Below are 12,481 nucleotides of genomic sequence, written 5' to 3'. Positions count from 1 at the left end.
AAGTAGTTGCCTATTTCAGGTAGCAGTACTGCCACCTGAAGGTGGGGGAATAGGAGTACAATTGGCATTCACAGTCATTTTATTTAATGTTTTTAAAACTGTTTTTAATGTCTATGTATCATCCAATAAATAGATCACATATTCAAAAAAATACTAAATAAAATCAATTAATAAACAAACAAAAAAAAAAAAGGTACAAAAGCTGTAACTAAGGTGGTGCCCTCTAAAAAGGTTAACTTTGTACCTTATTTATCGGGGGGGGGAAAGTTCAGATCATCTGGATTACAATACAAATTATTTATATTTTTAATGCAGAAATACAGTAAATACTTCCATTATAGCACTTTTTTTAAAGTAAAATTTTTTATTTAAAAAAAGCATAAAAAAAATCTCCACACACATACAAACAACTGCTCCACAGTGATTAAAAAAATGGTCCAATGGTCATGGTTCAAGCAATGGAAATTCATAAATGTAAAGTACACATATAGTATTATTATAGAAATTCATCCTGGAGCCATAGGCTCCATCTATCTATTCTAAAATATTATTATTATTAATGCAATTTTTTTTTTTTAAGTGTTTTGAACCTGTTAAATATCTGAAGTTATTTTTATATAAAGTGTGTAAAACATACTGTATGAACACTGAATGATGAACACATTTTTTTTAAGTGAACCCAAAAAGACTTATTATTATTATCATCATCATCATCATTATTCTTCTTAATATTTAGAGATCTATTAAAGAGCACAGAAGGCAGTTAAATGAAATAATGTGATGTTTGGAATGTTTTGTTTTCTGATGAAGGGACCAGTCGTTCAATTTAGAAAATCCATCTTGTAATTCAAGGTTGCTTATTTATCCAGCTAAAAAAAAAAAAAAGCAAACAAAAAAACAAGAAAATCATAATCAGTTCTATTAGTAAAACAAAAACAAATGTTTTTATATTTGGCTGTTCTGCATGCAAATTGTACAGTATGTACCATTTCATATATTATTTCCATACTTGTACTTTTTATTATTATCAATATTTTTTTTGTGAGTGTATTATTTATAATTTATTATTCTTTTTTTGTTTTAAAAGTATCTCCTCACCTTCCATGTGGAGTGATGTTGGTATGATATAGAAAGGGTCTCCAGTGTCTCGATCATACAAGTGTTGGAGCAGCACATGTTTAACCATCTTTAGACTCAAAGTGTAGAGTATCAACTTGTCGTGTTCTAAAGGCATCATGAACTGGAGCTTAAACTGGCCTGTAGTGTTCCTGTATGGAAAAACAGCATTAAAAGATCATTTTAGTCAACTTTAACTTGATATAAATGAGATGTATTTTTCTGGGTTGCACCAAAAATGTGTGTAAAAGGCATAAAAGGCACAAATTATGGTATGCACAAGCAAATAAACTGAAAAGAAGGCGTGAAATATGACAGTGGAGTGTGAAATTGACTCACTGGAGATTGTTTATGGTGACACTGTGGAAGTACCGCTCCAATGCAGGAGAAGAATTGTAGACTCCTGTCAGCTGAGGGTTCATCATGGTGTATGGAAGAGACAGACAGAGATTGACTAATTAATTAAACATGGAACTAGCAAACAAAACAAAACAAAACAAAAAAACTTCCATTCTGCTCCTAGATGTCTAGTTTGTCTAACACACCTATTCGAGTCAGCCTACGGGGCTCTGTTAAATCTCTGATAAACAAAACATCTCAAATATGCGGTCCTGTGAGAGAGAGGGAGAGAGAGAGAGAGCACTACCACTGGGAAAGCAGAAGTGCAAGTTGTGGCACATCCCACTTAGGCGGTTTAGTTCACCCACACAATGAACATTTTTTTCATTATTTACTCATCTTTACCAAGAAGTACCAAACCTTTCTGACTTACTTTATTCTGTGAATCAAAAAATGTTTTCTTCTTTTTTTTTACAGAAACTTTTTCTTTTTTGAACTTGATTTATCCAATAGCTCTAAACAATGATGATCTCCAGTGAAAGCAGTTGTTAGTTGTTATTAGTTCTAACAGTCTGTTGTGCAATAAAAAAAATTATAATTTCAAACAGATACAATTTTCAAACGATACAGTTCATTAAAATCCACATCAGGTTCACTGTATGCTTCCTAGGACTAGATATTAAAATCCCTTGATAATCAGCATAATTCATGTCATTATTTTCACAGTAATGTATGCACTTTCAACAAAAGTCAAGGGGCAAGTCATTTCATGTTTAAATGTGAACCATTCAGAAATACAGCAAAAACGAAATCTTTGTCTGAAAAACATGCTTAGCCCAGCCAGTATAAAGTTACCAGACAGTACAATGTTTATTTTATTAGGATCTTATTGCTTTTCTAAGGACTGCAATATATATATGTATATATGTGTGTATATTTTCAAAAAGCTTTAAAGGGAACCTATTATGGTGTTTTATAAGGCATCACCCACTCATTTTTTTTATTTATTTATTTTTTATAATCCCAATAAATTGTCTCTCCAAATAACTGTAATCATTTTAGGAAAAAAGTTTGTACGTCACATTTGTGACGTTCTCTGCACTATTTAAATAAATAGCATAAACACAGCCCTGAGTGAAAAGTAGTGATGGGAGAAGCTATCCTTTACAAAGCTTCGAATCAATTGAACTAATGAACCTGTTGGCCAAAACTGTGTAAATGCAACAAAAAGTTGGGCTAAAGCGTGCATTAAACGGTGCAATGCAAATTCTTTCTTAAAGTACAATATATTGAATGCAATCAAAATAATGAAATACCAAAATGGTTTTAAGTCAGTTATTTCTATCTTTTGGTGTAGCGACCTACCTGCAAAGCTGCCTGAAAAACTATGCACAAAGGCACAGAGGGACTGCTTCAAACGCAAAGGATGGTCACACCAAATGTTGATTTAACTTAGTTAATAGAAGTAATTTGATGAAGAAAATCTATTTGATTATTTTTTGACAGCATCCTCATTTTACAGCATTTTACACAAGTGCCTAAAACTTTTAACAGTACTGTAGCTTGCAGGTCGGTCTCTTGAAGCATCTTGAAGACATGTTACAGTTCTTCTGGATTTAGTCTGTCTCAGTTTATTCTGTTTCTTCATGTCATTCCAGACAGACTGATGATGATGATGATGATGATGATGAGATCAGAACTCTGTGTCAGACTTCTTGTGCAAAAATATCACTGAATTATTACAGTTGAAGGCAAAATAAATGTTTGGAAAAGTAAACTAATATTTCCTACTATAAAAACTACTACAAAAAAATAGAAACAACTGTTTTAAAACCATTTTTTAGCCGGAGAAATAATAGTGTTCTAATAATTTTGACCACCATTGTGTGTGTGTATACACACACAAATACACACACACACACACACACATATATATATATATATATATATATATATATATATATATATATATATATATATATATATATATATATATATACACATGTTGTAGGAGTCTAGTTTGTACTAAATGTGGAACATTCATTTAGTTTCAGATTCAGGACTAGTCAGTGAAATCATGTGATACAATTGAAAAAAGAAAAAAAAAACATGGTGGATATTTATTCTTTAAATCACTAGACATCTTAATTTAAAAATAAATTAATGTCTCTGACTTCTTCGAACTTCGGAGTATGATATGTGTGTGGTTATGTGAGATTATCAATGGGTTTCTCAAACCTACTTCACAGGTATCTTGAATAACAGTCAAATCATTCTTGTTATTACCTGCTCTTTCAGCTCTATCATAGTGTCTTCCTCCTTAGTTTCTGAATTGAAACTTTCAGCGTCCAGAGTGAAATTCCCTCTGAAGAAGCGCGGCACCACAAATGATGATTTGTCATATTTTTCATCCTCATCATCATCAACAACTTTAAAAGAAAAGGGTAGCAAAGCAACAATAAAAGACAATCAGTATCTTACACAAGAATTACTAAAGAAACATATGTTGTGGTTTAGTCATCTTGGAAACAGCTGACTTTTTGGGGATGTATAGAGGAACGCTTCCCTGATCTCATAACTTAAAACATCAGTGTCAGAAGAGAGACCAAGACAGATATAGACTCGTGTCAGCTAAGAATTCAGGAACCACTTAAATAAATGTTATTTAATAATCAATTAATTAATCAAATGTTTTTAATAAATCAACACTCACAACAAAATGTGACTAAAATGTGTTTTTAATGTGTAAAATAAAAATGTATATTTTGTGATTAAATTGACAGAATGTGAAAGTTTAGACTTTGTTTCCTATTCACCTTGCATAAAAACAGCAGAATATTAGGGGTTTGCATGGATAGTCGAACATTCGAATATTCTTTCCGCTCTACTTATTCGATAAATAAAAATGATATTCGAATTTCGCAAAAAAAAAAAAAAAAAAAAGTTCACAATAAAACCTAATTGGTCACTTTCTGTGATTCTCTACGGCATATTTGAAGATGTATGCAAGCAAAAAATAATTAATTAATGAATAAGGGGCCGTTCACATATCCTGCCTAAAAACGCCTGGAAAACGCTAGGCGCGCCGCTTTCTCTTTCAAAGCGCTCGGGCAGAAGCGCTCCTGAGGCGTCTGCCGTTGCTAAAGCAACAATGACGCGCTCTCTCCATGCAGACGCGGAAAGGATAAAAGGATAAATGGATTTGCAGCACAAAAGATCGCTTTCAGTAGCTCTGCTACTAAATTTATTTCAAAATGGCAATCCATATACAGCTATGATCAGCTGTTCCTTCATCTTGGCTGAGTTTTCAACGTTGTTATAGGAAAGGATGAACCTGAATGTTTAGTTCTTGTCACATGACCTGCGGTGCGCTTGTGTCATTCTGAAAAGTTTAGATGTTTTTAACTCGATGCGGTGCGGACGTGCCTGGAAAAAACTGGCGCATCGCTTCCAATATGAGCGCTCATACCACGTGCCTACACTGGAAATAAAGAACTTGATCACGCAAAAGACGCGATATGTGAACTGTGAATATGTGAACTAAGAACTGTGGTCTTCTACAGTACTTCAAATATGTCGTGGAGAATCACAGAATGTGACCGAATTCAAGAACATTGTTGCGGCATCTCTCAAGCAACGAATAAACACCGCTAACTTGGAGAATGCAGTGAAAACTCCTCTTCTCGTGTCTGCCCTAGACCCTCGGCACAAACATCTCAGTTTTCTCGATGAAAACGTGAGAAAAGTAAGAAAAAAAACCTATTTTGAACATTATCAGAACATTTTCCTTTATGCTAGTGGTGCGGATGCAGCCGCCGTCACCAACGATGAAGAGGATGCAATGCCCACTTGTCGGAAAAGGCTGAGACAGTTCTTCAGCGATGATTACAGAGAGTCCAGCCGAGACGAGTGGGAACAGTTATTGCTGGAGCCATTTATTCCACCAGATGAGGATCCCATTCAGTGGTGAAACGAAAACACAAAGCACTTCGCAAAACTTATTCGCTTAGCACACCATTATTTGTGGGTCCCGCCAACGTCTGTGCCGTCAGAGCGTGTTTTCTCCGTGGCCGGCCTTATTGTTAACAGACTAAGGAGCCGACTTTCCCCCGAACCTGTTTATATGCCCGTATTTTTTAACAAGAACATGTAAAACAATAGAAAAAAAGCAAACAAGATTTGCTAACAGTTTCAAAGTTAAGTGTAGGCTACATTCTACAATAGCCTAATTGCTGCAGGCTGCTTGACGTCAGTGTTAATTTTGACACAAAATTTTAATTTAGTTTTAGTCTTAGTCTTTTGACTATAATTCTTTTTAGTTTTAGTCAAGTTTTAGTCATCTGATTTGTTTTAATTTTAGTCTTATTTTAGTCGACTAAAATTGCTTGGTATTTTAGTCGACTAAAATTGCTTGGTATTTTAGTCGACTAAAATAAGACTAAAATCAATAACAGATTTACTAGACAATTTTTTACAGCTGGTATAGGAAACAAACTTAACCAAAATATTTAAAACACAAATTCAACTTTATTTCAACACAACTGTGTCTTTATTTCGATTCAAAAGCTTTTATGCAGCAACAAACACTGTCATGATAATGTAAACAATAACTAGCTGCCAATTGACCATCAATAAAAGAAACATAAAGTTAGGTCCAGGACCTTAAAGCTTACAGCTGAGCTGAACAATAAGTGCATACATTTAAAGTAAATATTTAATAAGTTGGCAGCTAGGTGGATAAAAAAAGTAACAAGATTTTATAAGGTATTCATTTGTCTAGCAATATTGTATGTTTTAAATACTACAATATTGCTAGATTTGTATGTATAATGATAGGATGTGAACATTCATGTTTCACATGACTAATATAGAAACATTTGTGATATTGTCAACAAGTAGAACATTATAAAATATACTAAACATTAGTATTAATCAAATGTATTTATCATGATATTACGTATTAGTATTGTGCTCTCATCTAACTTGAAGAAGGGGCTATTTTACAGTACTTTTCAGTTCGTAATATTTAATGCTACAACATCTACGCACTGCACTATTCCAATTTTGCTTAGCTCAATAAACAAAAGAACATCGTTGTAAAATTACATTTGAGAAAATGTCCGGGTGGCTCGTCTGTAAATGTCTTTTCAAATTGGTTGTGTTCTTGCCACGAATGAGCGCTCTGCGTGCTTTACACTTTGTTTTGTTTTGTTCGTCGTCAAACGTGAAGTGAGCTGTGGACATTTTGTCGCTCTTTTAGACAGTAGGGACTTTAAGCAACAGCTGCAAATGGAACGGCTACAGCGACCGGAAGTTTGCCGTCACACCGCTGTAGCCAAGAAGGTAAAAGTCACTAAGCAACGGTAAAACAGAACAGCGCAACGCAGCATTAATTCATTTATTGAGATCCAAAAAAATATATAATTTAAAAAAGCAAGAGAAGGATTGCTTTTGGCGTTAAATGACAATCTTTTGTCAGAAGAGGAGTTTTTAATATTGTATGATGTAAATAAGTCTAAAAACATAACATTTATTTACCTAACCTCTCACGTTGTAGCGACTCCGGCAAATCAGCTGTTCTCCCGTAGTAGACCGTTAAATTAGAACGTCACAAAGTAGCAGTTAAATTCGCGCAGGCGCAATACAACGCCAGAATGGTCCCTATCACCTCTTCGAATGCCGTCTTCCCGGGAGCTCATAAAAACTGAAAACCTTCGCTTCACGTCTCAATAAGTCAGGCTCTGATTGGTTCTCTTCTCTCATGCAGTCTGTTCTGTTTTGCCGGTTCTTTTGCTCATTCCTCGCATCTCTCCCGTCTGCTGATTTGATTTTCGTCACAGTCTATTTTCGTCTCGTCCTTTATTCGTTGACGATAATGTCAATCAATTTAGTCATAGTTTTAGTCTCCATCAGTGCCTTCTATTTTAGTTTTCGTTTCGTTTTCGTCGGCAAAAATATATTCGTGACGAAAATAATGACGAAAATATTTAGTCAACGAAATTAACACTGCTTGACGTTTTTTCTGTTCCCTTTTTTTTTTTTTTTTGCTTTTAATCTGTACTTTTGTTTGATTGCACACATTGTTAAAAGTGTTCAGCTACAAAACACGATGTGTAATGTTCAAGCTTATTGTGTGTAAGCTTGTTCAAAATGACAGAAACAATAAATGTTGCTGAAAAATAATGTCGGTCTCATTAAACTTAATTTAAATAAACGAATATTCGAATATTCATTTTTTGTGAGCTCAAATATTTAATGTGATATTTGCAGAAAACGCCCATCCCTAAAGAATATATAGCAAATTGCAATAGTAACATTATCAATAGCATTCACACAAGGCAAAGAATCTGAATGGGGCATTGGTACCTGCGCACACAATGATTGAGATCCCAATAACCAGAGCAATGGCAGTAAAGACGATAAGTATCAATGTCCATAGTTTGAGTTTCCACACCACCACTTCATTCAGTTCTTTCTTTACCCTCCGCAGCTCCTTCTGCAACTGCAAACAAACAGAGGAACAAGGCTTTCTTACTCTACTTTAGTAATATTCAAATCCAAGTCTGGATACTGAGAGATGTAACTATTAAAGTAAACATCTTTGTTGGACTGTTGCTTTTCAGATTTACATTGTGTTGACTTAGAGAGTCAGTATCGACGCCTTCATCCACATGGATGTGCTGTTCCCTGTTGTTCTCAGTGTCCTGAAAACACACAAATCAAGACTGACTGGTCAAACTAAACTAAAGGATCAGTTTGCTGCTTAAAATTCTACACAAAGTACAATGCGTCAGGGCACACATATAAAGTGAAGCTTACTTGAATAACAATGAGTAAAAACAAAGTATTTTATGTCGGTTATTTAAACCGTTTCTGTATTTCTCAACCAGGTTTGTATATTTATTATTTCAGTCATTGCATATCAGGTTTCAGAGTAAGACAAAATGGAAGGAGCAGCTTATGTAGTTGAATGTGTCAAAATGGTTTTGCTTCGGCTCCAAACCATCATAGTTTCATTCAATAAGTTAATTTCTTCCACCAATCAAAAGTTGGGAGTAAGGCATATATACCTGTGTTGTTGATAGCAAAGGGGACACTTCATTTCTCTCTGAGCTGTCGTGGCCCGAGTAAGCACCATTCCCCGGAACCTCCTTTATGACAATTTATACAATACACATAAACATTAAAAGAAAAACATTGATCTGTACAGTAGCTTTATGGAAAGTATATTTTTAGACAATCAGCCACTAACTAGAGTAAAAACATTGCAGTGGTACTGGACAGGGGCAATGGAGAGGGCCCATAATAAAGTAGAGAGTAAATCTTTGAAACGTGCCAAGAGTGTATTTAAAAGTACTTAAGGTACCATTTTTGTTTTTTTTTGAAAAACATGGTTTAACCATTATGTAAAAAAATATGTAAATACACACACACACACACACATTAATGCTCACTAGTTTACACACCCGATTCAGAATGTGCAAAATGTTAATAATAGAAACATAAGAGGGATCATGAACATTTTTTATTTAGTACTGTCCTGAATAAGCTATTTCACATTAAAGATGTTTACATATACTCCACAAGACAGTAACAACTGAATTTATAAAAAAAATTACCCCATTCAAAAGTTTACATACCCTTGAATCTTAATACTGTGTGTAATTTCCTGGATGATACACACAACGTTTTTCTATTTTGTGATAGTTGTTCATGAGTCCCTTTTATGTCCTGAGCAGTTCAAGACTGAACTGCCTGCTGTTCTTCAGGAAACTCCTTCAGCTTCTGCACATTCTTTGGTTTTCTAGCCCTTTCTGCATATTTTAACCCCTTCACACATTGTATGATTTTGAAATCTATCTTTTGACTTTGTGGAAAATTGAGGGACTGAAGGTGAAAGGTGAAAACATGTAGGCTACTGATGCTCAAGGCGGCAACACGATCCACTAAGAGACAGGGGGTGTAAACTTTTTTAAATGGATAATCAGGGTAAGTTTTACTTATTTTGTCTTCTGGGAAACATGTAAGTATTTATGTAGCTTCTGAAGTCCAGTACTAAATGAAAAAAAATATTGCTAAATAAAATTAAGATAATTAAATGAAGAGTACACACACACATGCACACACACCACTTCATCAATAAATAAATAAAAATATTATTATAATTATTATTATTATTATATAAACAAACACATCTCAAACCAGCCTAAGATAGTTTCATAGTCATTTGGTCTCAAAACCTGCAGGTTTGCGTCCATCGTTAGCTAACTAGGAATTTCAAAAGAAGCACTTAAATGAAGTACAGGGTTAAAAAAAAAAAAAAAAAAAAAAAAAAAAAACACTTGGTCTGTACAGTTGCCGTGTAGCCTAGAAAGCATATTTGTATGGCATTTAAGCATTAAGGTAGCCTACCACCACAGCACCTATTGTAGAGTTTAAAAGGTAAAAATAACAAATGTTTTTCCATAGATCTTACGATCAGACCGAAGCAACAACTTTAAGTGCCTGAGGGCAAAACAGTATTGTTCTCTTAGTAGAGCTTGACACTTGGCGTTTGAGTACTTGCACAAACATCACGAGTAACCAAACCTGTTAATGACCCGAAGACTAGATTGGAATGAATTGAAAACTTACCACAGTCGTTTGCTCTGTCGAGTTATTGTTGTCACGGACAACTTGTATGGTTTTCAACTCCAGCTCTTCGCTCATACTTCCATAGTCTCTTTCCCAACCTTGAAAAAAGACCCGGAACTGCGACGTGTTTTGAAAAGGTCTCACCGTGGTTTTTTTGTTGTGGTGAGATAACAATGCTTTGTTCCCAATTGTTACGTTTAGTCAGTAAAGGATAAATAAGTTGATTCCAGGTTTCTTCTCAATGTGGATGCGGCTGATAAGGTCTACAGGTGAAATGCAAGTGTTAAAAAGCGTCTCGTATTTCAGTAAGGAGGAGTGTACATCAAAGCGAAACTGAAGTCAAGCTGACAGGAACTGCGAGTTACTTGCTGTCTGAAATCCAATAAAATGAAGAGGCAGTCTATATCAGTGTAATCCAGTGTAGTTTTCAGGGGATTTGGGAAGACGTGCTTTTACTGTGAGGTGGAGGTCGTACATTAAAAGGTCTTTCACTGTTGTAGTTCATATTGATTTGAAATGCGTTGGCAGTAATTAAGAGTGATTCCAAATAAACACAGGTGTCAAGGCATGCACATGTGCACATTTGCATTGCATCCAGTAAGAATTGCACATTTTCTCCACATTTTATGTTACAGCCTTATTCCAAAATGAATTATTTTCCTCAAAATTCTAATAGCCCATTTATGACAACGGTATAGAAGATGTCTGAAATCTTTGCAAATTTATTAAAAAATAAAAAACGAAGAAAAAAAAAAAAACATTTTTATTTGCTCAATGTTTTATTGAAGCATCTTTGGCACCAGTTACAGCCTCAAATCTTTTGGGGCATGATGCAATAAGCTTTGGTCATCATCATTTGGCAATATCTGCCATTCTTCTCCTTGCCTTTTTCACCTCTCAAGCTCTGACTGGTTGGATGGGGGACAAAAGCACATCTTCAGGATTCTCCAGAAATATTTGATTGGGTTCAGGTTCTGGCTTGGCCACTCAAGAACATTCAGAGTTGTCTATAATTCAGAGTTCTCTTTAATTTTGGAATAGGGCTGTAACATAACCAAATGTGGAAAAATTGATTGAAGCGCTGTGAATAATTTCCAGATGCACTGTGAAAGCACCGACTTTTCTCTGCAATTGAGTGTTGTTATATGACTAATACTGAGGCTTCGAGGATTGTGTCAAGAATATCAGGTACTTTCAAGGAGCTTGTATCATTTTAGTAAAGTGACATCAGTGAAGTCCAAAGCTTCGTTCGAGGATTAAATAAATATTGTTTTAAGATTCTGTCTAGGTTACATTAATCATTTTAAGCCTCTTTTTTCCAGTCTAAATAACAGGATAATTTTCCTCTTTTGAACAAAAGCAGTTACACAATTATGAAACCTCATGAAACAACCAGCTAGCATAAAAACTTGAAATAATTTATTTATTTTACGTGTGTTTACTATCCACCTGATTCTTCAACATGGACATAAGCCGTTTTGCACTGAAACCCAGACACATTAAATTTACAAATGGCTGCGACCACTCTTACAGGAAAAATAATGTGTATACAGAATGTTACATTTATCGAGCCTCTTTTAACCACGTAGCACACATTTTGGCGCACTACTATTAGTTTTTTCTGCACACTAATAGGATGGACCAGCAGGTGTCCAAATAGCATGCATTCAAAGCCTCGAGAAATTTACCACTTTTCAGCACCTCTAGCTGTGGAAAGCGTCAAAGCTTCATAAAGCTTCATCTTGGCACCTCTAATGAAAATGTATTCACCTTGTCACCACGTGTCTGGATGAAATCCATATTTTTATCCACTTAACACGAAAGGGGAGGTTTTACATTTTCAGAGTGCATTGACAGCCCTGGTTCGCATTACAAAGAGAATGAGGACTGAGCCTGTCAAGCTCCATATGTGTTAAGAAGAAGACGAAAAGACTGATATTTAAGTAAAAAATAAATTGACAGTAACTAATAACTCTGTCTCTTCCATTGCTTTCAAACTTCATTCGAACTAATTCAAACAAGTTACAGCAATGCAGCACATTGTGCCGAAGACTTACATTACTGGGGCAGGTGCATTAAGATAGTCACCACGTTAAGACTGTTTTAAAATCTAGCTTGACTAACTAGCAGTTAATCAAACAAAGCAGTGAAGTGGTAACCATCCTTAATTTTCTGATTTAATCTTCTGATTTTGTGTGACTGATTATAAAAAATAATGACCAGTCTTGCAGAAACAAATTATATGACTAACATTTAAGACTAGTCTCAGCAGTTTATGCACATTGGTCTCTGCAGAACAGCAATGGGGGTTTCCAGATCAGTGGGCGAGGCCAGACCAGAGGGGATTTCCAACTGTTACCTGGTTTGCTCACATTACTGTGATGGATGTGTT

At 35.0% G+C, this 12,481-nt stretch overlaps 1 protein-coding gene across 1 annotated transcript; it reads right to left on the bottom strand.

Moving 5' to 3' along the window:
* Window positions 1-344: 344 nt before the first annotated feature.
* On the bottom strand, window positions 345-10,517 carry LOC127972931 (TPA-induced transmembrane protein). The gene is made up of 8 exons (XM_052576936.1): window positions 10,090-10,517; window positions 8,526-8,606; window positions 8,085-8,159; window positions 7,822-7,957; window positions 3,742-3,884; window positions 1,456-1,526; window positions 1,099-1,268; window positions 345-869 (listed from the first exon to the last, which is right to left on the bottom strand). The coding sequence occupies exons 1-8, from the start codon at window positions 10,162-10,164 to the stop codon at window positions 862-864; spliced, it is 759 nt and encodes a 252-aa protein (XP_052432896.1). The 5' UTR covers window positions 10,165-10,517; the 3' UTR covers window positions 345-861.
* Between the last annotated feature and the right edge of the window lie 1,964 nt (window positions 10,518-12,481).

This window comes from Carassius gibelio, chromosome B15 (genome assembly GCF_023724105.1).
Source record: "Carassius gibelio isolate Cgi1373 ecotype wild population from Czech Republic chromosome B15, carGib1.2-hapl.c, whole genome shotgun sequence".
Classification (NCBI taxonomy): domain Eukaryota; kingdom Metazoa; phylum Chordata; class Actinopteri; order Cypriniformes; family Cyprinidae; genus Carassius; species Carassius gibelio.
Note: the sequence above shows the minus strand (reverse complement) of the source record. Positions and strands in the feature narration are given on the sequence as shown.

What these genes read in the sequence shown, in the direction of transcription:
- LOC127972931 (XM_052576936.1), bottom strand. Translation starts at nt 10,164, where the DNA reads ATGAGCGAAGAGCTGGAGTTGAAAACCATACAAGTTGTCCGTGACAAC. An exon ending in CTTTGCTATCAACAACACAG is followed by an intron (nt 8,160 to 8,525) that starts GTATATATGCCT and finishes GTGTGTTTTCAG; the next exon opens with GACACTGAGAACAACAGGGA. An exon ending in ACTCTCTAAGTCAACACAAT is followed by an intron (nt 7,958 to 8,084) that starts GTAAATCTGAAA and finishes GTTTGTTTGCAG; the next exon opens with TTGCAGAAGGAGCTGCGGAG.